Below are 26,362 nucleotides of genomic sequence, written 5' to 3'. Positions count from 1 at the left end.
CTAGAAGAGCCTCAAATTTTGGGGTGTTATCATGTCGCCCTCCTTTTCTGGTATTTCATCCAGATAGAGCAGTTCTCTGTACTAGATCTAGTTATCTTCCTAAGGTGATCTCTAAACTACACCTTCATGAAGAGATTGTTGTTCCGGCTTTTCAGGGACCGGACTTCTCTGCGGGAGATGCATCATTGAACAAAGTCCGTGCTTTAAGGATCTACGTGGATCGTACAAGTGCCCTCAGAAAGATCACACAGACACTCTCTTCATTCTCTATGGATTTCACAAGAGAGGATGGCCTGCTGACAAGCAGACACTGGCGAGGTGGCTTTGGATGTCAGAAGCATACTTTCAAGATCTCCCTATTCCGGCTAATGTCTCTGCTCACTCTACTCGTAAGGTAGGTCCTTCATGGGCAGCACAACGTGGTGCCTCAGCTGAAAGATATGTAAGGCAGCCACATGGATTTCCATTAACACATTCATTAGACATTATGCCTTTGATACCTTTGCCTCTCAGGACGCTGCACTGGGGCGAAGGATTCTCCTGTCCAATCAGGAGCATCCCCTCCACTAATATTGCTTTGGGACATCCCAATGTTTTCCTGTGGATAATCTGTGGACCTTGCAGGAGAAATAAGTAGTTATGGTAGACTTACCGTTGATAACTCTATTTCTCCGTAGTCCACAGTATCACAGTATCCACAGGGATCCCACCCTGACGCACCTGATTTGAGGATCTTTACACTTACTAACCTCTTCCCTCTTGTGTGGAAGTGTGTGTATGTGTTCTTCTCGCCTGATTAGGGCTCTCTATGATTCTCCTGCCTTGAGCTTTGGAAAATAACTGAATTGCCTGAGCCAGGAGGCGGGGATATAGGAGACTGGCCCATTGCATTCTGGAGGCCGAAAGCTTTGATCGATTGATGCCATTCCGCTGATGCTACCTTATATCCTAATGTTATACTGTGGATACTGTGGACTTCGGAGAAATAGAGTTATCGACGGTAAGTCTACCGTAACTACTTTTTTTTAATTTTTTTTATATATAAACCTTTTTACTGTACTGCAGTTGCTGCATCAGTCATATGATATGGCTGTAGAATGTAATGTACAAACTCAGGAGATACTGTTCTGGTACATTCATCAGCCTATGCCAATGTGTCAGTTCCTTCAGGGGCCATGGACACTACCACTGCCGGTAATGACCAGTAGTACCTTGCACTGCTATACAATTTTAGGAACTGTGCAGATTGCAGAACCTTTCTCCTCTCCCCATGGGGTTTATGGCTAAACGGGAATCTCCATAACAGTGGTTACGTGGTAATATGATTGTTCAAGACCACTTCTGTTTCAATTCCAAATTCTGCAGCCCATATGGATTATATGGATAGAAGATTAGTGACCATTATGAAAGTTTAGCTACAGGGGTTTCTCACAAAACCATTCTCACCCTCTCATGATTCAGCAAGGCAGTGCAAAAGTGATCTGAGCAGCTTTTGGCTGGTTTGCAGTACAGCAGTGCCAAGTCTGAACAGCTTACCTTAGTTAAATACGTTTGTGAGGAGTGCGAATATCTGGGCGCATGGCTTTAGATGCTGATCTAATTGTGGCTAGGATTTAAGCTTAAGTGCTATTGGCATGCCTATTATTAGAGGCTTTTCCATAAATTGCTTTCCCATGGACAACACAAAGTGACTAGCTCTGCGGAAAAAGACATTCAGTCATTAATCACCTCAGGGGCTGTCATTCCATTACTGGTATATTATTCACATTTCTTTTTGCCCAAAAAACAGATGAGTCCTTTTGACCATTTTTAAACCTTAAATCCCCAGTCACCCAGTTTCAGTCAGATTGGTTCAAGTTGGTCTCTCTGGGATCTGCCATAAACAGCATGGAGTGGAATAAGTATATCAAGTATGCATACAGGTATTTACACGTCTGATCCAGAGAGCGGGTCTCCAATGCCTTTTGAGGCGCTACCTTTTGGCTTGGCAATGTACAAATTATGGTGGTTATTGTTGTTATTCTGAGATCCAGGAGATGACTAGATGATCTTTTTAAGTGCAATCTCTTCCTTTTAGTTAGCCCATTTGCTGTGTTCTTGTTGGGGGCTAAGACTTTGTTCATTGATGGCTCAGACCCCGCCCCTTTCAGTCTTTATTCAGAAGAGGGTGGTAATCCCACCCAAAAGAGGAGAGTTTTTGCAACCACAAAAAAAACACTTTGAACCCTTGAAGTTGGTGGAGTTTAGGTTTCTTACATGAGTAGACTTTTCTCCTGGCTATATCCAGAGCTTGAAGAGATTAAGATGAGTGGTCTTTGTTTTGTCAATCGCCATATTGTGTTTTTGTTCAGGAGGATATGGCTGTTCTTTGGACAAAACCAACCTTTCAGCCGAAGGTGGTTTGCAAGTTTCATTAAACCTGGACATTGTGATCTCGGTACTGCAGCAAGAGCAAATATCAAAGGAAGTACGATCTCTTCACTTGTTGGATGTTATTAGGACTCTGAAGATCTCTGGAAATTGAGAGTTTAGGATAACTGATCTTTTAGCACTTTATGATGCACATCTGTGTGCGACGATGCAGACCCTGTACCTGTCATGGCTTCAAAATGGTGGCAGCATTCCCCCATTTTGAAGAATGGTGCTTGGTGGCACCCCCACTTTGCCCCTCAAATGACATACTGTGGCTGACAGGGGGATGTGAGCAAAATCACAAGTACCATTCAGTGCATGCGCAGAATGAGTCTTGCGTCTGTGCAGACCCCAGACATTGTATTTGTATACAAACTATCGGGTTTGCAAACAAATATTAATTAGGCCCCATGCTCATAGTGGCTTCCTACAGATGGGTCCTCATCTAGCCTCAATACAACACACCGAACAAATGAGACGCCAGGTCCCGCGCAACTCTGCTAACATCAGGCGCATTTTATTGCAGAGAATGCGTCTTGATGGCAGTGTGATGTGACTAGGATGCACCAGGAGACTGTGCTGATTAGTCTGTATACAAAGCACAACATAACGTGGCATGGAAAATTGCCATGGCTGCTGCATCGTGGCACTTCTTTTGCATATCTGCAAAATCTGCCATGTTAGCTTGCAAAGCCCAGCACAGAAGTGCAAAACTAGAAGTGCGAAGTCAGAAATGGGGAAATAAAACCGCATATGTGCTATGCTTTCTGCCTTGTGACCACACAGGTATCTTTTCAACATATCATGACACTATGATACCATAAATTTATTCTGTACATGTTTATAGATGAAATCTGTCATATCACTGAAGATAAATCTCTATTGAGACATATGTAAAGAAATACAATATTAAAATAACAATTCAGCAAAACCACAAAACCCCTCTTTCAGTGTGTTGTTTAGTGCAGTATGTTTTGTATATATGCCCAATAACACAAACCTTTAGGAGACTTTACTTTCTTCCTACAGAGTCTTTGTAGAGCCAGGGAGAAAGAAATTGAAAGTGAAGAACACTTTAAGACTCTCGGTGAAAGGGAAATTGGACGTCTAAAGCAAGAAATACGTCATCTGGAAAATGACTTGGTGTCCTTGAGAGAAAAGAAAAATAACCAAGAAGTAAGCTATATATGCATATTTAGTTTCTCATTGTACATAATTATTAATTCAAGGTCAAGGCAGATGTATCAATAGGGCTTTCTTGACAAATAAGCGTTGCATTTAGTCTAGCAATGAATGTATGGCAAAGTATTAAACTATTGTACTAGAGCACAATGGGTGTCTATTTATCATAAATTCAGTTTATATTTTCATTTTCTCTAATTTACTTAGAATAAAATCTTCAAAGCCACACAAAAACTGGAGAACCTGAAATGTCAACTGAATTGGGACCAACAAGCTCTGGAAGCGTGGCTGGAAGAATCTGCTCGCAAAGATGAAGATTCAGTTGCCATTCAAAAGTATGCTCAGAAAGATGACGGAAAGATTAAAGTAAGTTACAGTATTTATCATCTGACTTGTTACCCATATTTAGAAGTAAATGCCTACATAACTTACATTGGATGTTTCTCTATAGGAATTGTCACTACAGATTGAAAGGATGACTGTGGAGTCTAACCAGAAACGTAAAGTTATGGACAATGAACTGACCGAGACTATCACTGCACAGGTATGTGTGCACACATCATTATTGTCTTCAAAAGTCTTATAGTATCTTACTGGAAATTTAAATATCAGAAACACTTGACATTTTGTCTATATGTATAGGGTCAGGCTGGAGGATCCTAAAAAAGATGGATTAAGGAGGGCTAGGAATATTGAATGTTGCAGTCCTAAGAGGGTGTGCATGTTGTATTAATGGTGGTGCTTCTGTTAACCAATCAGGTTCCACTACATGATATTGACATCTGAGATGTTAGGAACCCTTACTTTTCCCTTTTTTATGACTTCCCATCAGTAGGACTACTAATTCTCACCTAAGAGGATGTGCATGCTGTCTCAGGAGGTGAGTAGCCGTTAAGTACATTGTACTGCTGCTAACCAATCAGGTTCCCCTAAATACTGCTGACACGTGAGATATCAGGCCTCCTCACTCCCCCCTTACTTTAATTTTTTACGGAGAAAACAATAGCATTGCAGTCAAAACCATGGATGTTAAAGATCGTACAATTATTTTTCTCCATCATATTTATTTGAGGACACTGGAGCCATGCTGTGTAAACGAATAAGGGAAGAGATTGGACATTTTAAGAAATCTGACAGAAGTGTGAAACTCCTCCTCTATATTTCCTAGGTTGTCCACAAGAGCAGGGTGATTTGACACAGTGATGCGGTGGTATATATGTGTCTAGAAATGGGCTGAAGAGGTGACTTCCTACTGCCAACCACTGCTTTCTATAGGACTGCAATTGGTGTATGAAACAGTCCTATCTCTTAGTGCAGAAATGTTAAGTAGTGAGCATTTCTCTATCGTCCTAAGTGGATGCTGGGGTTCCTGAAAGGACCATGGGGAATAGCGGCTCCGCAGGAGACAGGGCACAAAAAAGTAAAGCTTTACTAGGTCAGGTGGTGTGCACTGGCTCCTCCCCCTATGACCCTCCTCCAGACTCCAGTTAGATTTTGTGCCCGAACGAGAAGGGTGCAATCTAGGTGGCTCTCCTAAAGAGCTGCTTAGAGAAAGTTTAGTTTAGGTTTTTTTCTTTACAGTGAGTCCTGCTGGCAACAGGATCACTGCAACGTGGGACTTAGGGGGAAAGTAGTAAACTCACCTGCATGCAGAGTGGATTTGCTGCTTGGCTACTGGACACCATTAGCTCCAGAGGGATCGAACACAGGCCCAGCCGTGGAGTCCGGTCCCGGAGCCGCGCCGCCGACCCCCTTGCAGATGCTGAAGCGTGAAGAGGTCCGGAAACCGGCGGCTGAAGACTCCTCAGTCTTCATAAGGTAGCGCACAGCACTGCAGCTGTGCGCCATTTTCCTCTCAGCACACTTCACTGGGCAGTCACTGAGGGTGCAGAGCGCTGGGGGGGGGCGCTCTGAGAGGCAAATATAAACCTTATACAAGGCTAAAAATACCTCACATATAGCCCATAGGGGCTATATGGAGATATTTAACCCCTGCCTGACTGGAAAAATAGCGGGAGAAGAACCCGCCGAAAAAGGGGCGGGGCCTATCTCCTCAGCACACGGCGCCATTTTCTGTCACAGCTCCGCTGGTCAGAACGGCTCCCAGGTCTCTCCCCTGCACTGCACTACAGAAACAGGGTAAAACAGAGAGGGGGGGCACATTAATGGCTATATATATATATATTAAAGCAGCTATAAGGGAGCACTTAATATAAGGATATCCCTTGTATATATAGCGCTTTGTGGTGTGTGCTGGCAGACTCTCCCTCTGTCTCCCCAAAAGGGCTAGTGGGTCCTGTCTTCATTAGAGCATTCCCTGTGAGTTTGCGGTGTGTGTCGGTACGTGGTGTCGACATGTATGAGGACGATATTGGTGTGGAGGCGGAGCAATTGCCAAATATGCAGATGTCACCCCCCAGGGGGTCGACACCAGAATGGATGCCTTTATTTGTGGAATTACGTGATGGTTTATCTTCCCTTAAACAGTCAGTTGAGGACATGAGGCGGCCGGACAATCAATTAATGCCTGTCCAGGCGCCTCAAACACCGTCAGGGGCTGTAAAACGCCCTTTGCCTCAGTCGGTCGACACAGACCCAGACACGGGCACTGATTCCAGTGACGACGGTAGAAATTCAAACGTATTTTCCAGTAGGGCCACACGTTATATGATTTTGGCAATGAAGGAGACGTTACATTTAGCTGATACTACAGATACCGTAAAACAGGGTATTATGTATGGTGTGAAAAAACTACAAACAGTTTTTCCTGAATCAGAAGAATTAAATGACGTGTGTGATGAAGCGTGGGTTGCTCCTGATAAAAAGTTGATAATTTCAAAAAAGTTATTGGCATTATACCCTTTCCCGCCAGAGGTTAGGGCGCGCTGGGAAACACCCCCTAAGGTGGACAAGGCGCTCACACGCTTATCCAAACAAGTGGCGTTACCCTCTCCTGAGACGGCCGCACTTAAGGATCCATCAGATAGAAAGATGGAAGTTATTCAAAAGAATATATACACACATGCAGGTGTTATACTACGACCAGCTATAGCAACTGCCTGGATGTGCAGTGCTGGAGTAGTTTGGTCAGAATCCCTGATTGAAAATATTGATACCCTAGATAGGGACAATGTTTTACTGTCGTTAGAACAAATAAAGGATGCATTTATCTATATGCGTGATGCACAGAGGGATATTTGCACACTGGCATCTCGGGTGAGTGCTATGTCCATTTCAGCCAGAAGAGCCTTATGGACACGACAGTGGACAGGCGATGCGGATTCAAAACGTCACATGGAGGTTTTGCCGTATAAAGGGGAGGAGTTATTTGGAGTTGGTCTATCAGACTTGGTGGCCACGGCTACTGCCGGGAAATCCACTTTTTTACCTCAAGTCACTCCCCAACAGAGAAAGGCACCGACCTTTCAACCGCAGCCTTTTCGCTCCTACAAAAATAAGAGAGCAAAGGGCTTGTCGTACCTGCCACGAGGCAGAGGAAGAGGGAAGAGACACCAACAGGCAGCTCCTTCCCAGGAACAGAAGCCCTCCCCGGCTCCTGCAAAAACCTCAGCATGACGCTGGGGCCTCTCAAGCGGACTCGGGGACAGTGGGGGGCCGTCTCAAAAATTACAGCGCGCAGTGGGCTCACTCGCAGGTAGACCCCTGGATCCTGCAGATAATATCTCAGGGGTACAGGTTGGAATTAGAGACGGATCCTCCTCATCGTTTCCTGAAGTCTGCCTTACCAACCGTCTCTTCCGAAAGGGAGAGGGTGTTGGAAGCCATTCACAAGCTGTACGCTCAGCAGGTGATAGTCAAAGTACCCCTATTACAACAAGGAAAGGGGTATTATTCCACTCTATTTGTGGTACCGAAGCCGGATGGCTCGGTAAGGCCTATTCTAAATCTGAAGTCCTTGAACCTCTACATAAAAAAGTTCAAGTTCAAGATGGAGTCACTCAGAGCAGTGATAGCGAACCTGGAAGAAGGGGACTTTATGGTATCCTTGGACATCAAGGATGCGTATCTACACGTTCCGATTTACCCCGCACACCAGGGGTACCTCAGGTTCATTGTTCAAAACTGTCACTATCAGTTTCAGACGCTGCCGTTCGGATTGTCCACGGCGCCTCGGGTCTTTACCAAGGTAATGGCCGAGATGATGATTCTTCTTCGAAGAAAAGGCGTATTAGTTATCCCATACTTGGACGATCTCCTAATAAGGGCAAGGTCCAGAGAACAGCTGGAGACAGCTTTAGCACTATCTCAAGAGGTGCTAAGACAACACGGGTGGATTCTGAATATTCCAAAATCCCATTTAATCCCGACAACTCGTCTGCTGTTCCTAGGAATGATTCTGGACACGGTTCAGAAAAAGGTTTTCCTTCCAGAGGAAAAAGCCAAGGAGTTATCCGATCTGGTCAGGAACCTCCTAAAACCAGGAAAAGTGTCAGTACATCAATGCACAAGAGTCCTGGGAAAAAGGGTGGCTTCTTACGAAGCAATTCCATTCGGCAGATTCCATGCAAGAATATTCCAAAGGGATCTGTTGGACAAATGGTCAGGGTCGCATCTGCAGATGCACCTGCGAATAACCCTGTCACCAAAGACAAGGGTGTCACTTCTGTGGTGGTTGCAGAAGGCTCACCTATTAGAAGGCCGCAGATTCGGCATTCAGGATTGGATCCTGGTGACCACGGACGCCAGCCTGAGAGGCTGGGGAGCAGTCACACAAGGAAGAAACTTCCAGGGAGTATGGACGAGTCTGGAAAAGTCTCTTCACATAAACATTCTGGAACTAAGAGCAATCTACAATGCTCTAAGCCAGGCGGAACTTCTCCTGCAAGGAAAGCCGGTGTTGATTCAGTCGGACAACATCACGGCGGTCGCCCATGTAAACAGGCAGGGCGGCACAAGAAGCAGGAGTGCAATGGCAGAAGCTGCCAAGATTCTTCGCTGGGCGGAGAATCACGTGATAGCACTGTCAGCAGTGTTCATCCCGGGCGTGGACAACTGGGAAGCAGACTTCCTCAGCAGACACGATCTTCATCCGGGAGAGTGGGGTCTACATCCAGAAGTCTTCAACATGTTAATAGACCGTTGGGAAAGACCAATTGTAGACATGATGGCGTCTCGCCTCAACAAGAAACTGGACAAATATTGCGCCAGGTCAAGAGATCCACAGGCAATAGCTGTGGACGCACTGGTAACTCCTTGGGTGTACCAGTCAGTGTATGTGTTTCCTCCTCTGCCGCTCATACCAAAGGTATTGAAGATCATACGGCAAAGAAGAGTAAGAACAATACTAGTGGTTCCGGATTGGCCGAGAAGGACTGGGTATCCGGAACTTCAAGAGATGCTCACGGACGAACCGTGGCCTCTACCTCTGAGAAGGGACCTGCTACAGCAGGGTCCCTGTCTTTTTCAAGACTTACCGCGGCTGCGTTTGACGGCATGGCGGTTGAACGCCAGATCCTAAAAGGGAAAGGCATTCCAGAAGAAGTCATTCCTACCTTGATTAAGGCACGGAAGGAAGTCACCGTGAAACATTATCACCGCATTTGGCGAAAATATGTAGCGTGGTGCGAGGATCGGAGGGTTCCGACGGAGGAATTCCAACTGGGTCGTTTCCTACATTTCCTGCAATCAGGATTATCTATGGGTCTCAAATTGGGATCCATTAAGGTTCAAATTTCGGCCCTGTCAATATTCTTCCAAAAAGAATTGGCCTCTGTCCCTGAGGTCCAGACTTTTGTCAAGGGAGTACTGCATATACAGCCTCCTGTGGTGCCTCCGGTGGCACCGTGGGATCTAAATGTAGTTTTAGATTTCCTCAAATCCCATTGGTTTGAACCATTGAAAAAGGTGGATTTGAAATATCTCACATTGAAAGTGACTATGTTACTAGCCCTGGCCTCTGCCAGGAGAGTATCTGAATTGGCGGCTTTATCTTATAAAAGTCCTTATCTAATCTTCCATTCGGATAGGGCAGAACTGCGGACTCGTCCGCATTTTCTCCCTAAAGTGGTATCAGCATTTCATCTGAACCAACCTATTGTGGTGCCTGCGGCCACTAGCGACTTGGAGGACTCCAAGTTGTTGGACGTTGTCAGAGCCTTAAAAATATACATTGCAAGGACGGCTGGAGTCAGAAAATCTGACTCGCTGTTTATATTGTATGCACCCAACAAGTTGGGCGCACCTGCTTCTAAGCAGTCGATTGCTCGTTGGATTTGTAACACAATTCAACTTGCACATTCTGTGGCAGGCCTGCCACAGCCTAAAACTGTAAAAGCCCACTCCACAAGGAAGGTGGGCTCATCTTGGGCGGCTGCCCGAGGGGTCTCGGCATTACAACTCTGCCGAGCAGCTACGTGGTCGGGGGAGAACACGTTTGTAAAATTTTACAAATTTGATACCCTGGCAAAGGAGGACCTGGAGTTCTCTCATTCGGTGCTGCAGAGTCATCCGCACTCTCCCGCCCGTTTGGGAGCTTTGGTATAATCCCCATGGTCCTTTCAGGAACCCCAGCATCCACTTAGGACGATAGAGAAAATAAGAATTTACTTACCGATAATTCTATTTCTCGGAGTCCGTAGTGGATGCTGGGCGCCCATCCCAAGTGCGGATTATCTGCAATACTTGTACATAGTTATTGTTAACTAATTCGGGTTATTGTTAAGGAGCCATCTTTAAGAGGCCCTTTCTGTTGTCATACTGTTAACTGGGTTTAGATCACAAGTTGTACGGTGTGATTGGTGTGGCTGGTATGAGTCTTACCCGGGATTCAAAATGCCTCCCTTATTGTGTATGCTCGTCCGGGCACAGTACCTAACTGGAGTCTGGAGGAGGGTCATAGGGGGAGGAGCCAGTGCACACCACCTGACCTAGTAAAGCTTTACTTTTTTGTGCCCTGTCTCCTGCGGAGCCGCTATTCCCCATGGTCCTTTCAGGAACCCCAGCATCCACTACGGACTCCGAGAAATAGAATTATCGGTAAGTAAATTCTTATTTTTACATTTTCTTTGGCTTCTTATTCTGTGGGGTCTTATCTGTTTTTGTAGTCTCACTCTCTACTTCTTATTGTGTACTACAGCTGCCCATTTTCCTATTTTTTTTCTCTTATTTAAGATAAACGAAATAGTTTGCAAAATCTATTCACAGATACTATGGAATTTATGGTTGTTCTTTGCACTATTATTCCTTTCCTGGATCACATGTCAATCGAGGCAGGATCCTCGATTTTACATCAGTGATTGCTTAGATTGTAAAGTCCCATCGGTGAATAATCAAGTCCCTGAAATCCAGCCTAGTATCAGTCCAACAAATGATTTTTCTAGGGGTGCTGTTTAACACTAGACATCAGAAGGTATTCTGGCTGGAAGACAAACTTCTCTCCTTAGAGGTACTGGTAAAGCCTTAATTGGCTCTCAAATGGCTCTGTTTTACATGAAGGTCTTTGGGAATGTAGTCTTGCACTGCTAAGCAGTGCAATTTGCATGGTTCCATTTGAGGGCGTTGCTTTTGATTGGTATCTTCAGGGCCTTTGGTCTCAGAGTCAAATCTCCCCATAAACATACAACATCCTGAGAGCAGTGTTAAATTGTGTTGTCAGTAGCAGCCTCTATTGAAGGGAAGGCCATAGAGAGAGTAAGTCAGATGTCACAGGTGTGACATACATCAACCATCACGGTGGCACCAAGGGGATGTAGTAAAAATATTGACATCACAATGTTAGACAGATTTCTTTTGGTGTTGACGTGTGCCAAATGATTATGTAGTGCACTCTGGATCTGCGGCCAGGATAATGGAGCCCACCCTAATGTTTCCTAGTGGTGACGTTTCAGAAGTTTGTTATATCCAGCGCTTTCAAAGGATATATTCTGGACGTGTGGTTTATAACTCAAATGGAAGAAAGAAATACCTTGACAAAATTACAACTGCGCATTGGACAGTATTGTATGGCTATCCTCTGATGGTTGCAATAGATCAGATGGTTGTGGCATACTCAATGATTGTTTGCGAATGTGTTGATATAAAAAAGAGAGGGGAAGAGCAATGGTGTACTATGTTTTTACAAATTATGTGGTGTTGGAATAATTCTTACAGATGTCAACTCATTTTATTACAGGTTGACTAAGCATTTTATATTCATTTATAAGATTCCGATATCGGTCTTTCTTAGATGGTTGATAATTTCCAAAAACTGTGGAGAATAATTCCAATAGAATTACTCACCTGGAATATGATGAGTTATTTCTCAAAAATGGGTCAAGATCAATGGTAAATTAATGTTACCATGACATCAGTAATCTATCCAAAAATATATATCTTGTTCTTACTAATGAGACCAAGGCATAGATTAAAGAAATTAAGTTAATTAGTCTTTGGCTCAGTTTGGAAACATACAAATATAAATTATTATATGTATAAATACATTTTGTATTATAACAAGTGTTACATATAAAAAGGGCTTTTAGTGTAAAAGCAAAAAATGGTCTGTACTTGCATGATTGGCAAAAAAATATACCACACCAGCACCAAGAACTCCTGAATGACAAAAGAAGCTACCAAAATATAGCGTTGGATGTAGCAATATTTTCCAGCAATTACAATGGTGTACATAACAAGGTTGGCCATTAGTAAACTGAATTTCTCATCAATCATGACCTTCACACCAGAAAATGGTCTCTTCATCAGGAACTGTTGCAGTACATCATGGGCAAATAAAGTCAATCAGATGCAATGGCATCTTGGCTGACCTGCAAGGTAGAGCGTTAGTGCATAAGAACTAGGAATCCAATGGCAATTTTGGTACTTGCCATGTTAATTTGGAAGAAAATAGTGTGAACAGATAATAGCGCTCTCCAACCACCATGAAAAAGGAAAAAACCTTTTATCAGTGTAACAGTAATAATATAAAAACAAATCACCCTAATAATGGATCAAATGAATGCCAGTGGAATGGTCATAGGCATCCAACTCAGTTCTTTTTAGAATAGTCGATCATCCGTTCTTATATCTTTTCTGGATAACCGTGAACACCTGAAAAAAAGTATCTCTCTAGTCCCTGTTGCAGGGGACAAAAAGCAGAGATACTTATAGAGAACAAATATAGTGTAGACGTCCTTAACAATAAAAACAGCTTTTTATTCTTTCAAGGTTCCACTTACAGAAAGACAAAGTTAAAACAGCATAACATATACTCAGTGGGGTATATCACCAATCCAGATGGCACAAAAGGGGGGAAACCTCTGACACCCGATGTATATGGTGAGGATGGGTCCCGGTTCCGGATACACGGCTCCCAATACAAGAGGTCCTCCCAAAGGATTGGATCAGCCCACGAGACACACAGCAAACACGAGCCACGCTCTACGCGTTTCGGACCGTTGGTCCTTCGTCAGAAGCGTGGTTTACAATGGCTCGAGTCCCCTTATTTAAACCCTAAAACAAAGTGTCCTCAGCTGGGGTTCATTGCCGCTAATCGGCAAAAACCCGGCGACGCACTTCCGTTATCGGACGCGTTGCCGGAAGCGGAAGTCCTCTGCGGTCCATATGCGTTCCACCAATGCCGGAAATGTCCTCCCTCGTGCGTTCCACTCGATGATCAGTCGCACAATTCTTTCAGCAGGGTGGTATACAATGTCCATAGCAGAAAAAAGTCCACATGCCCTAGGGCTCAGTCCAGGTATATACAAAAAAATTGAATAATAAACAAGTATAAATAAAACATAATAGTTAATATACAAATTAAAATTGGTTAAGGTAAGAAACATTTGAGTTCAAATTCACCGTTTAGGCCCCTCGGAACAAGGGTCCCCAAACGGTGAATCCACCTCATCTCAGCCTGTGCCAGTCTTTTTTCTATATCTCTGGTTCTCCAGACTGGGAGGATCAATTGAATAGCACAGAAAGATTTTAAAAAACATTCCTTAGTGTTATGAACTTTTTTAAAATGTGAAGAAACTGTATGAGTTTCTAGGCCTTTGCGTATATTGTAGATGTGTTCAGCCCATCTCACCTTAGCACATCTACTGGTTCTCCCAACATAAAACAAACCACATGCACACTCCAGGATGTATATAACATTTCTGGAGTGGCACGTGATGAATTCTTTTATTGGGTATGCCTGGCCATTCACTTTAAATTCAGTTATTTTTCTCAGGGGAGATTTCACAGTCTTACACATAAGGCAATCACCGCAACGGTGAAAGCCCTTAGTCCTTATGCTTTGCCTGGACTCACTCTCAAGACTGCTCCTAACCAGTTGGTCCTTTAGAGAAGGTGCCCTTCTATATACGAAGACAGGCTTCTCTGGTAACAGGGGTCCAAGAATTGTATCTTGTTTGAGGATGTTCCAATTGGATCGGAACACCCGCTCTATTCCCTTATGTGACTGGTTAAATTGGCTGATGAAGGCCCACTGGAATTTTCCATTCTTCGACTCTTTTGATTTGCTTTTGGTTTCCAATAAAGTGTTTCTCTCTATATTGGATACTCTTGATCTTGCTTTATCCAATAAACTGGTGGAGTAACCCTTATTGATGAAACGGTTCGAAATCTCATCAAGCTGTTGATCACAGATATGCATCTCCGTGCAGTTCCTTTTAATTCTTGCGAACTGGCTGAAGGGGATCCCATCCAGCCAGTTTGCATGGTGCTCACTCGTTCTATCTATAAAGCCATTTGAGTCTGTGCTCTTCCTATATGTTTTGGTGTTGACCTTCCCATTGGCAATATAAATACTCAAATCTAAAAAAGAAACCTCCATGTCACTGATGGTGAAAGTGAACTTGATTGACATGTCATTAGTGTTGAGCTCATCACAAAAAAGTTGAAGGGAAGCATTATCCCCCCTCCACACAAAAAACACGTCGTCAATATAACGCTGCCATGACACCAGGCCCGACCCCAGCCTGCCACCGGGCCAGATGTTTGTTTCCTCCCAGTAGGCCATGAACAAATTTGCATAGCTGGGGGCGAACCTGGTGCCCATGGCAGTGCCGACACGTTGCAAATAAAACGTACCATCGAAATAAAAATAATTATTCAATAAAATTGATACTGTCCAGAATAAACTCTTTCAATATTTCGCTCATAGAGCTAGAGTTCAAAAAGTAGGAAACTGCAGTGAGACCTTGGTGTAGATCTATTATTGTGTACAGTGTACACACATCTGCTGTACATAAAACATTATTTTCTTCCCATTTATATGACGTTAATCTTCTCAACATATCTCCAGTATCTTTTAAGAAAGCTCTGGTGGACTGCACCAATGGCTGAAGATGATGATCCACCATTGCCGACAAATTGCTTGTTAGGCTGTTACACCCGGAGACAATTGGTCGACCTGGAGGGTGGAGGGGGTCCTTATGGACCTTTGGGAGGACATATAGAGTGGGAATGGATGGGTCTGAGATATTAAGGTATTCAAATTCTTTATCTGTGATTGCCTTCATGTCTAAAGCCTTTGTACATAGGTCAGACAATGTTTTGGCAATTTTTGATGTAGGGTCAGATTTCAACTTAAGATAAGTTTTACCATCGTTGAGTTGCCTATATATTTCTTGCATATAGGCTTCCCTGTTCATAAGGAGCACCCCTCCACCCTTGTCCGCGGGCTTGATAATTACTTCCTTATCATTTTTAAGATTCTTAACTGCCAAGAATTCTTTTTTGGTAAGATTAAGTCTCTTATTTTTTCTCCTATTATCCGTCACAATAACTTTCTCGATTTCGTCACACACTACTTTATTGAAAGTGTCCAGGCAACTTCCCTTAGCATGTAAGGGATAGAATGTGGAAGGGGGCTTAAAAGATGAGTTTTCACTATTAGTAATAACTGCCGGAGATTCTAAAGAATTGTCCTCTTTAATCTGAAAAAAACGTTTGATGGTAAGCTTCCTTACAAATTTTTGTACGTCTATAAAGGTGTCGAAGGAGTTGGGCTTACAGGAAGGCACAAATTTTAAACCCTTCTGCAACACCTTTATTTCCTCCTCATCAAGAACACGGTCAGAGAGATTGAAGATTTTTCCTTTAGTGGAACCCAGATCTGCATCTGGATTATCAATCATCTTTGGTATAGTGGTTTTTGGATTTCTTTTAAACTTTCGTTTGAGACCCGCCCTTTTACCTCTTTTAGTAATCTTATGGCGTGCCCTACTTACTACTGTATCGGTAGAAACACCTACCAATGGTCCCTCTGGGTTCTTTGGCCCCATCCTAAAAAAGAAGAAGCAGTTTCTTGTTCAGCATATGGACCATTCCGGACCCTGTTAAATCTTTTTGGAGAAGATAATCTTCTATCAAGGTCTTGAAATCTGGGTCTGGACCTATATGTGGCCCACCTATCATTAGACCTTTGATGGTTGATATGATTTGGTTCATCCCCAGATCTATTTTGGGGGATGGTGTGATTTCTGTTCGTAGGGGGATAATAGATATTATCTCTGTTGGATGGATTAGAGGATTTCCCTCTTCTCCATGAGACGGTCTTTACACTTTGACCTGAAGGACCCTGATTTGGACCTTCTAGGTTGGTTTCTACCGTTTGTGGAACATTTCTAGTTTTTCCCTTTTTCTTATTGATCTTATTTTCTATTTGTACCCCTTGATTAGATCCTACGGGGAATACTTCTGTCCCTACATCTGTTGTTTCCACGGAATCTCTTTTAAACTTCTTTAGTTTCCTATCCCTCAATTCCTTGGTACTTTTATTCATCCTTTGTAGGAGTGATTTTTCTAAACCCTGGAATTCCTCTGATTCCTTATATGGACGTACCAATGATTGTAGTGTATCTATCTCATCATTCAATTGAATCATGTTTTTCTTTCTCTCTCTGATAATCAGATCTATCAGGGAGAGTGAACATGAAGTGAGGATCGTGTCCCATTCTTTCCTAAACTCTGTTTCAGATGTATTAAAAGTGGGTGGTTTAAGAATTTTGAGACCCTTAGGTATGAGGTGGGAGCTCTGGTAGTGTTCCAACGTCACCACCTCCCACCACATCCTATTTTCTTTCATCATGGTTTGTTCAAGTTTCTTAAATACTGAACTTAGATCCTCATCTGAAATCTCAACACTATTAGATGTATCAGAAAAAGTGGATTGAATTAATGTATTCCTACTTTCCCTAAAATTAAACATGGCTGCAGCACAAAATCAAAGAAAGGATGCAAAAACAACAGTACCAAAAGAACAATACTTTGAAAAATTGTGCGCACTAGGTAGAAGTGCAGCTAAACAATTCACACATGAATGTGCACCCAAAAACACATTTAGAATAGCTAATTTGGAAGAAAATAGTGTGAACAGATAATAGCGCTCTCCAACCACCATGAAAAAGGAAAAAACCTTTTATCAGTGTAACAGTAATAATATAAAAACAAATCACCCTAATAATGGATCAAATGAATGCCAGTGGAATGGTCATAGGCATCCAACTCAGTTCTTTTTAGAATAGTCGATCATCCGTTCTTATATCTTTTCTGGATAACCGTGAACACCTGAAAAAAAGTATCTCTCTAGTCCCTGTTGCAGGGGACAAAAAGCAGAGATACTTATAGAGAACAAATATAGTGTAGACGTCCTTAACAATAAAAACAGCTTTTTATTCTTTCAAGGTTCCACTTACAGAAAGACAAAGTTAAAACAGCATAACATATACTCAGTGGGGTATATCACCAATCCAGATGGCACAAAAGGGGGGAAACCTCTGACACCCGATGTATATGGTGAGGATGGGTCCCGGTTCCGGATACACGGCTCCCAATACAAGAGGTCCTCCCAAAGGATTGGATCAGCCCACGAGACACACAGCAAACACGAGCCACGCTCTACGCGTTTCGGACCGTTGGTCCTTCGTCAGAAGCGTGGTTTACAATGGCTCGAGTCCCCTTATTTAAACCCTAAAACAAAGTGTCCTCAGCTGGGGTTCATTGCCGCTAATCGGCAAAAACCCGGCGACGCACTTCCGTTATCGGACGCGTTGCCGGAAGCGGAAGTCCTCTGCGGTCCATATGCGTTCCACCAATGCCGGAAATGTCCTCCCTCGTGCGTTCCACTCGATGATCAGTCGCACAATTCTTTCAGCAGGGTGGTATACAATGTCCATAGCAGAAAAAAGTCCACATGCCCTAGGGCTCAGTCCAGGTATATACAAAAAAATTGAATAATAAACAAGTATAAATAAAACATAATAGTTAATATACAAATTAAAATTGGTTAAGGTAAGAAACATTTGAGTTCAAATTCACCGTTTAGGCCCCTCGGAACAAGGGTCCCCAAACGGTGAATCCACCTCATCTCAGCCTGTGCCAGTCTTTTTTCTATATCTCTGGTTCTCCAGACTGGGAGGATCAATTGAATAGCACAGAAAGATTTTAAAAAACATTCCTTAGTGTTATGAACTTTTTTAAAATGTGAAGAAACTGTATGAGTTTCTAGGCCTTTGCGTATATTGTAGATGTGTTCAGCCCATCTCACCTTAGCACATCTACTGGTTCTCCCAACATAAAACAAACCACATGCACACTCCAGGATGTATATAACATTTCTGGAGTGGCACGTGATGAATTCTTTTATTGGGTATGCCTGGCCATTCACTTTAAATTCAGTTATTTTTCTCAGGGGAGATTTCACAGTCTTACACATAAGGCAATCACCGCAACGGTGAAAGCCCTTAGTCCTTATGCTTTGCCTGGACTCACTCTCAAGACTGCTCCTAACCAGTTGGTCCTTTAGAGAAGGTGCCCTTCTATATACGAAGACAGGCTTCTCTGGTAACAGGGGTCCAAGAATTGTATCTTGTTTGAGGATGTTCCAATTGGATCGGAACACCCGCTCTATTCCCTTATGTGACTGGTTAAATTGGCTGATGAAGGCCCACTGGAATTTTCCATTCTTCGACTCTTTTGATTTGCTTTTGGTTTCCAATAAAGTGTTTCTCTCTATATTGGATACTCTTGATCTTGCTTTATCCAATAAACTGGTGGAGTAACCCTTATTGATGAAACGGTTCGAAATCTCATCAAGCTGTTGATCACAGATATGCATCTCCGTGCAGTTCCTTTTAATTCTTGCGAACTGGCTGAAGGGGATCCCATCCAGCCAGTTTGCATGGTGCTCACTCGTTCTATCTATAAAGCCATTTGAGTCTGTGCTCTTCCTATATGTTTTGGTGTTGACCTTCCCATTGGCAATATAAATACTCAAATCTAAAAAAGAAACCTCCATGTCACTGATGGTGAAAGTGAACTTGATTGACATGTCATTAGTGTTGAGCTCATCACAAAAAAGTTGAAGGGAAGCATTATCCCCCCTCCACACAAAAAACACGTCGTCAATATAACGCTGCCATGACACCAGGCCCGACCCCAGCTCGCCACCGGGCCAGATGTTTGTTTCCTCCCAGTAGGCCATGAACAAATTTGCATAGCTGGGGGCGAACCTGGTGCCCATGGCAGTGCCGACACGTTGCAAATAAAACGTACCATCGAAATAAAAATAATTATTCAATAAAATTGATACTGTCCAGAATAAACTCTTTCAATATTTCGCTCATAGAGCTAGAGTTCAAAAAGTAGGAAACTGCAGTGAGACCTTGGTGTAGATCTATTATTGTGTACAGTGTACACACATCTGCTGTACATAAAACATCATTTTCTTCCCATTTATATGACGTTAATCTTCTCAACATATCTCCAGTATCTTTTAAGAAAGCTCTGGTGGACTGCACCAATGGCTGAAGATGATGATCCACCATTGCCGACAAATTGCTTGTTAGGCTGTTACACCCGGAGACAATTGGTCGACCTGGAGGGTGGAGGGGGTCCTTATGGACCTTTGGGAGGACATATAGAGTGGGAATGGATGGGTCTGAGATATTAAGGTATTCAAATTCTTTATCTGTGATTGCCTTCATGTCTAAAGCCTTTGTACATAGGTCAGACAATGTTTTGTACATAACAAGGTTGGCCATTAGTAAACTGAATTTCTCATCAATCATGACCTTCACACCAGAAAATGGTCTCTTCATCAGGAACTGTTGCAGTACATCATGGGCAAATAAAGTCAATCAGATGCAATGGCATCTTGGCTGACCTGCAAGGTAGAGCGTTAGTGCATAAGAACTAGGAATCCAATGGCAATTTTGGTACTTGCCATGTTAGTCCGATGGACTTTTCATCCAATTTGCAGTACTTGTGACTATCTCACAGAGTGGTTGAGACCAATCTTCATGCTAGAAAGCCTATTTGAACTAAAATTATCATAGGGCCTAGAAGATTCTGTATATATCTACTGGTGCAAGAAGAAGTGTTTTCCTATCTATAACTTCATTTGGCCTAGTTATCTCTGTTATTGCGCGGGTCTGGACAGTGGTTTGAGAGAAATTCAGATCTCATTACGGTATTGTGCCGGATGTCCACACTTTTGTGTGACAAGTAGTGCATGTCCAACTGCCATACATTCCTCCTATAGCTCGTTGGGATCTAAACTTATTCTTAACAACTTTTCCACATGCTCTTTTTCAATTCTTGGGGTTCAGTTGATTTAGGTTGGAGTTTGTATCTTGAAACAGACAATATAGAAGGCTGATCGTGACCATACAAAAAGTACTGGAAGGTCCTAAAAAAGGTATCAAATGGCTGATTTGTTATTAATGGTGGAATAATAATAGCAAACAAATGTTTTTTGTTTTTTTATCAAATGAAAGTATTTTCATCATGTTGGAATACAGATAACTGTAGAGTGATTTTGAGTGTTTTAATACCATTTTGTAAAAAGTTGAAAAAAACGCTTTTTAGCTCTTATCTGCAAGTACTAAAACCCCTGTCCCATCAATACAACACCTCCACTTACCTGTTCCACATCATTTAACCCATTATTGAGTTTTTTAGAGAAATTCAACTGAAAACTGACATAACTTTTATTGGCCAAAGGATGCTATAAATCCCTCTAAGTTTGTGATTATACATTGGCTTGGGTGCACCAGAGGTTCTTCACTGTGTCCTGAGATTTTTACCTTGAAATAAAGACATTTCCTTCCTTCTCACCTGCTCAATAGACTGCATACAAAAAAACGTGAATCTCTTCAGAAAAAAAAAATACTGTATATAACCCAAAATAGACTGTTTAAGAAGGACATCTGAATCTTACCAAAAAACGATTTGGTTTCCAGCAAAGCCAGGTCCTTTCACAGTCAGTGAAACTTTATCCTCAGGATAGGAAATCTAAGTAAGGCAATGCTTAAGAGGGCCGCTGGTCCTTTCTTGTCCAGGTGTAGGGGTCACTCTCTTTGCTGAGAGGGTCACTTATGTGGCAACCTGATGGGAACACCAACTGTGGTGTCACTCAAACAATCATTAAAAACCAGTATATCCGCATGTATTATTTATTGAAAATCTTAAAGGCATGCAGCATATGTCCACTCTCTCAACATATAGGGGCCGATTCATGGTTCCTTGTGCGATCTGCATCTGTGCAGATTTATGTCCAATATGGAACATAATTATTGTTTGCTTTGCTCATACTTCTATGGGGTGTAAGCTAAAACAAGCTAGATTTCTTTGGTCTGATATCCCGCAATGTATTAGCCCCAAAAGTTCTAACTGAACCTTGCAGATAATTTAAACACCCTCATAGAGGTAGACCCACAAATCAATTTACAGCTCTAATTTAAAGATTCCCTATCCCTTAGCAGATTTAGGGGGTTATTCAGAGTTGTTAGCAAACCAAAAAAGTTAGCAGTTGGGCAAAACCATGTTGCACTGCAGGTGGGGCAGATGTAACATGTGCAGAGAGATTTAGATTTGGGTGGGTTATATTGTTTCTGTGCAGAGTAAATACTGGCTACTTTATTTTTACACTGCGATTTAGATTTTAGTTTGAACACACCCCACTCAAATCTAACTCTCTCTGCACATGTTACATCTGCCCCTCCTGCAGTGCACATGGTTTGGCCCATTAGTGGAAGATTTTGCTTTTGCAATCAACCTTGAATTAGGCCATAGTCATGCCCTCATGTGTACCACCCTACCTCATTTACAAGTGATCCTGCTCATACTTGACAACATTGTAAGTGAGGTTAGAATGCCCCATAAACGGTGCAGACATAAAATCACACTATAAGGAAACAAGAGCATGTTTTAAATACAGTGACAACTGAAGAACGATTACTCAGTATGGAAAGAAGACTAACATGGTACATTTTCACAAAGATCCAAGCACAAAATTAAATCCACATATGCTCAAATCAGTGGAGCAGAACTTTTAAAGGAAGTAAGATTACCTGTTCCATTGCTAGGAGGGGCAAACGCAGGATTCTTAGAGGGGGGGTTTCCAAATGCAATCCACAATCTTCCACTCTGTGGAACAATGGAGCAAGCGAGGGAGTCAGGGGGGGGAGCGGTAAAAGAACCTAGTACTGACCCTTGACATTAATGTACACATTGGTCTTTTTATACGTCGGATACTGTATTGAATACAATATTAATATTTAACACTATAGGTAGTCTATAGTATAGGCTGTATCAAACATATTTAACTAATATAAATAAAATGAGTGGTCAGGAAAACAATGTAAGACTCAGATGCATAAATACTTTATACAACCCAAAATAGACTGTTTAAGAAGGACATCTGAATCTTACCAAAAAATGGTTTGGTTTTCAGCAAAGCCAGGTCCTTTCACAGTCAGTGAAACTTTATTCACAGTATAGGAAATCCTAAGTAAGGCAATGCTTAAGAAGTTCGCTGGTTCTTTCTTGTCCAGGTGCAGGGGTCACTCTCTTTTGCATGTGGAAACCTGATGGGAACACCAACTGTGGTGTCATTCAAACAATCATTAAAAGCCAGTATGTCTGCATGTATTATTTATTGAAAATCTTAAAGGCATGCAGCATATGTCCAATTTCTTAACATAGGGTCGATTCATGGTTCCTTGTGCGATCTGCAGATGAGCAGATTTATGCCATTATGGTACAGAATTATTGCTTGCTTTGCTCATACTTCTATGGGGTACAAGCTAAAACAAGCTAGATTTCTTTGGTCTGATATCCCGCAAACTATTAGCCCCAAAAGGTCTAACTGAACCTTGCACCTAATTTAAACATCTTCATAGAAGCAGACCCACAAATCAATTTACAGCTCTAATTTCAGAGTTGTTAGCAAACCAAAAAAGTTAGCAGTTGGACAAAACCATGTTGCACTGCAAGTGGGGCAGATGTAACATGTGCAGAGAGATTTAGATTTAACCCCCTTAATCACTGATATACTGGTAAGTTAGTTTGATGAGAAAGTTGACATCAGTTTGTGGTAAAGCCGTCATCTTCAAAACAGCTAACGTCTTGCAATAATATAACATATGGCTAAGCAAGCTAAGGAGGGAATTCAATTAAATGCAATGTTGAATAGCTCTGGGAATGAGTGCCCGGAGCTATTCAATTGTCTGCATTGCGCCCGGCACTTAAGTCAGGAGATGCTGTTTACTGCACCTAATGCCCGTGGTTAAGTCGCAGCAAACTGCATTTTCAGATATAAATGTCGGGCGAGATGCTGTTAGCGCATGCGGTAAGACCGCAGCTAGCATCAAGGCACTAGTTAAGTTGGATTTTTCTTTGTACCTCAGGAAGGTGCGAGCAGAGATCCTCTAGGCTAGTGGTAGCCAACCCTGGTCCTCTAGAGCTATCAACAGTTCATCTTTTCCAGGTCAGCTAGCAGGTGCACAGGTGCAGTCATTACTCATTGTCACATTTTAAAAGATCCACAGGTGGAGCTAATTACTTAACTTGTGATTCTGTGAGGAGACCTGGAAAACGTTAAATGTTGGTCGTTCTCGAGGACCAGGGTTGGCTACCCCTGCTCTAGGCACTCATTCCCTGGGCTATTAAACATCACGTTCAATTGAATTCTCCCCTAAATATATTTGCAAAGCTAATTTAATTTAATATCACCAATTCCATTGTACATGTGAATAAGATGTTTAACCCTTTAAGATTTTGTACATATTGATTATCTGAGTTCATTCGAACCCAATTTTATCTTTCTTATCTACATTATTACAATTTGAAAGTGTTAAGTGTTCTGATATTATAATATATTTTTTGAATTACTGTAAATAATTTTATGCTATTGTGACTTGCCCTACAGGTTGAACTGGACAAAACAGCAGAAGACTTTCGCAAAGCACATTCAGAGAGACAACAGCTGATCCAACAGTGGGAAAACATCATTGACCAGATGCAGAAAAGGGACAGAGATATTGATCAGTATGCATTGGTGAGTATCCTGCAACAGTCTTGGACTGGGGCATGAAGGGCCCACCAGGGGGATGGAGTGGTAGGGGCCCATATTTAGGGGTGTTGCAGTCAACACATTGGTTTGCCTAACCACTGGAGAGTGCATGGGCTGGGCCACTTGATAAATAAATAAATATATATATATATATATATATATATATAAACTTGGAGATGCGGCACTCTGGTTCACTTAAGAAGCGACAAACGGGTGTGGAGTCCCAAATATAAGTCAACGTTTCAATATTTATTTATATTGTCATCAGGATACAAATATAGATAAAAACAAACATACCTTTATACAAGTCCATCACCACGTGAATGCCGGCATCGGAGCGGGACTGCACCCCCGCCCCTTTGCTGCGCTGAAAACAGACGTCATAGACATGAGCCCATTGTGTCCTCGTGCTATCAGAGTGCCGCATCTCCAAGTTTGTATCTTCACTTCTATGAAGGCACCGGTGCAGGTGATGTTTTCCCGTTGAAGGGAGTGCCAGACTGACATGAGTTGTATATATATATATATATTAATTACTGCTAGTGCTTGTATGATAATGTACAATATTAATAACAGGAATGCAAAGAAATACATCATAGTCCCGTGAAGTATAAGGTAACATATGTATAATGTATAATTGAAGTACCTAGTCTGGAACCTGATCCCTAGAGGAGGAGGTGTGGCCCCCTGGGAGTTTCCCCTGTACCCCTGTGGGCCACAGCTCACTTAATGACTGTCACATTCCTGGTTGTAGAGACGCTCCAGTGTCTGGACTTAACGGTTCGCGCGCTCTGGCGGGGGCCTTCTGGAGGTGGCATGGGGTACTGGCGACGGGCTAGAGTGGCTGTCAGGGGTCTCTGGACTCAGTAGGGGGTCCGTTTTGAAATCCGGAAGTGCCACAGCTGACATTTTGGATTTGGGCCAGGGGTTTGTTTGAAAACCGGAAATGCCGCTGCCGCCATTTTGGATTTTCCTCAGGTGACTTGTTTGCTCCAATCGTCTGTTGACTGCTACTGCTGCTGCCACTGGCCAGTCAGGAGGCATTGGGGGTATTTTATTGGCCTCTGCTCAAGCAGCAAGTGCTAGTGCTTAGTCTACTCTATGGAGCTTTGTTCTAGTCCCTTTGCAGTCCTCTGCTTCAAGGCTTATCCCAGCAGCTGATACAAGTTCCACAGATCTTAGTCCAGCTTCACTTCCTTAGCGGATTCCGTCCTGCTGTGAGACCTACAGTTTGCCGCCTTCCGTCTCATTGCCACACCGCTTGCACCCTCCGGAATTTTGTAACAGTCCGGATCTCTGTATTTGTGACACCACGAGCGCCCCAGCCTGTCGACCTTCGGGGCTTTTCCAGTTGTGCCTGGCTATTGTATTTCTCATCAATAAATCTATGAAAAGGACTTTTATACGACTGGCTCGCCTATTGTTTAAAAGCACCACTGACTCCTTATCTCATGACTCGGATTCACCACAAATCTCAGTCTTGTCAGAATGCACTAGCCCCATGAATCCGACTAGTGGGCTAGATTCGGGTGCGGAGTTGTTACAGAACATTGCCGGCCGTTTGGAGGGTTTAGAGGGTTTGAGACCTCCCAACAGCAGTTAGCCCAATGTCTTCAGGACTTGTTGGCACATCAGGACACTATGCAAGCCTCTTTGACCTCCGTGGCCGCAGGGCAATGCGTGGAAGCTCCAGCTGCTCTGATAATCTCTCAGCCTTTGTCGCCAAATCCGTCTACCCTTTGTTTGCCTACACCAGCAAAATTTGATGGAAGTTCCAAAATGTGTTGAGGATTTATCAATCAATGTGAAGTCCACTTCACGCTGCAGCCCTTTAATTTCCAGATGCAGAAGACTAAAGTGGCCTACATAAAAAAAAAACATAAAGCGCTTAGTGGTCACGTATGAAATGAGTAGGTCTCAGCAATCCACATATTAAATGACTAAAGAATTTAATACAACAAAAAAATTATTAAAAGAACAAAATATTCCACATTTAAAATGTAAATGAAGATACAGTAAAATTGCTGCTTAAAGTCCTGCTCCCAAATGGGAATATTAGTCTGAATCAGATAGACTTCAAATGACCTGTTCCTTTTTAATAGTCCCCTTTTGATCCCATATGGACCTAGATAGTAGTATGCAACCGTGAATAATTACCACTGATGTATTCAAGGTGTTTTAAGCGGTTCAGTGTCCCGCAGAGTGGCAGTCCCTTGATGTAAAATGTGGAAAAGTTGCCACGGTTTCGTGGGGATCCCTCCAGCACGGTCCAAGGGTGATGAAATGTGGGGACTTGGTCCAGGTCTTTGTCTCTTCTAATTGTAGATCCAAGGGAGCAGAGGCACAAAGGATAAAACGGCAGCCTTCACCAACGCGTTTCGTTGCGTTCACGCAACTTTTTCAAGGTGCTCACAGTGCTGCAGATAAGGCTTTATATACCCTAACAACATGGCTGCTCATTTGCATATG

At 42.7% G+C, this 26,362-nt stretch overlaps 1 protein-coding gene across 1 annotated transcript in view; it reads left to right on the top strand.

Moving 5' to 3' along the window:
• CCDC39 (coiled-coil domain 39 molecular ruler complex subunit) overlaps positions 1 to 26,362 on the top strand; it is a 180,122-nt gene that overhangs the window by 18,584 nt on the left and 135,176 nt on the right. Inside the window, exons 3-6 of the mRNA XM_063916326.1 lie at positions 3,442 to 3,588; positions 3,802 to 3,960; positions 4,046 to 4,138; positions 23,750 to 23,878. Coding sequence (XP_063772396.1) covers positions 3,442 to 3,588; positions 3,802 to 3,960; positions 4,046 to 4,138; positions 23,750 to 23,878 — 528 coding nt within the window. The remainder of the gene's footprint in view (positions 1 to 3,441; positions 3,589 to 3,801; positions 3,961 to 4,045; positions 4,139 to 23,749; positions 23,879 to 26,362) is intronic.

This window comes from Pseudophryne corroboree, chromosome 4, assembly GCF_028390025.1.
Source record: "Pseudophryne corroboree isolate aPseCor3 chromosome 4, aPseCor3.hap2, whole genome shotgun sequence".
Lineage (NCBI taxonomy): Eukaryota > Metazoa > Chordata > Amphibia > Anura > Myobatrachidae > Pseudophryne > Pseudophryne corroboree.
This window is presented reverse-complemented; position numbering and strand designations above follow the sequence as displayed.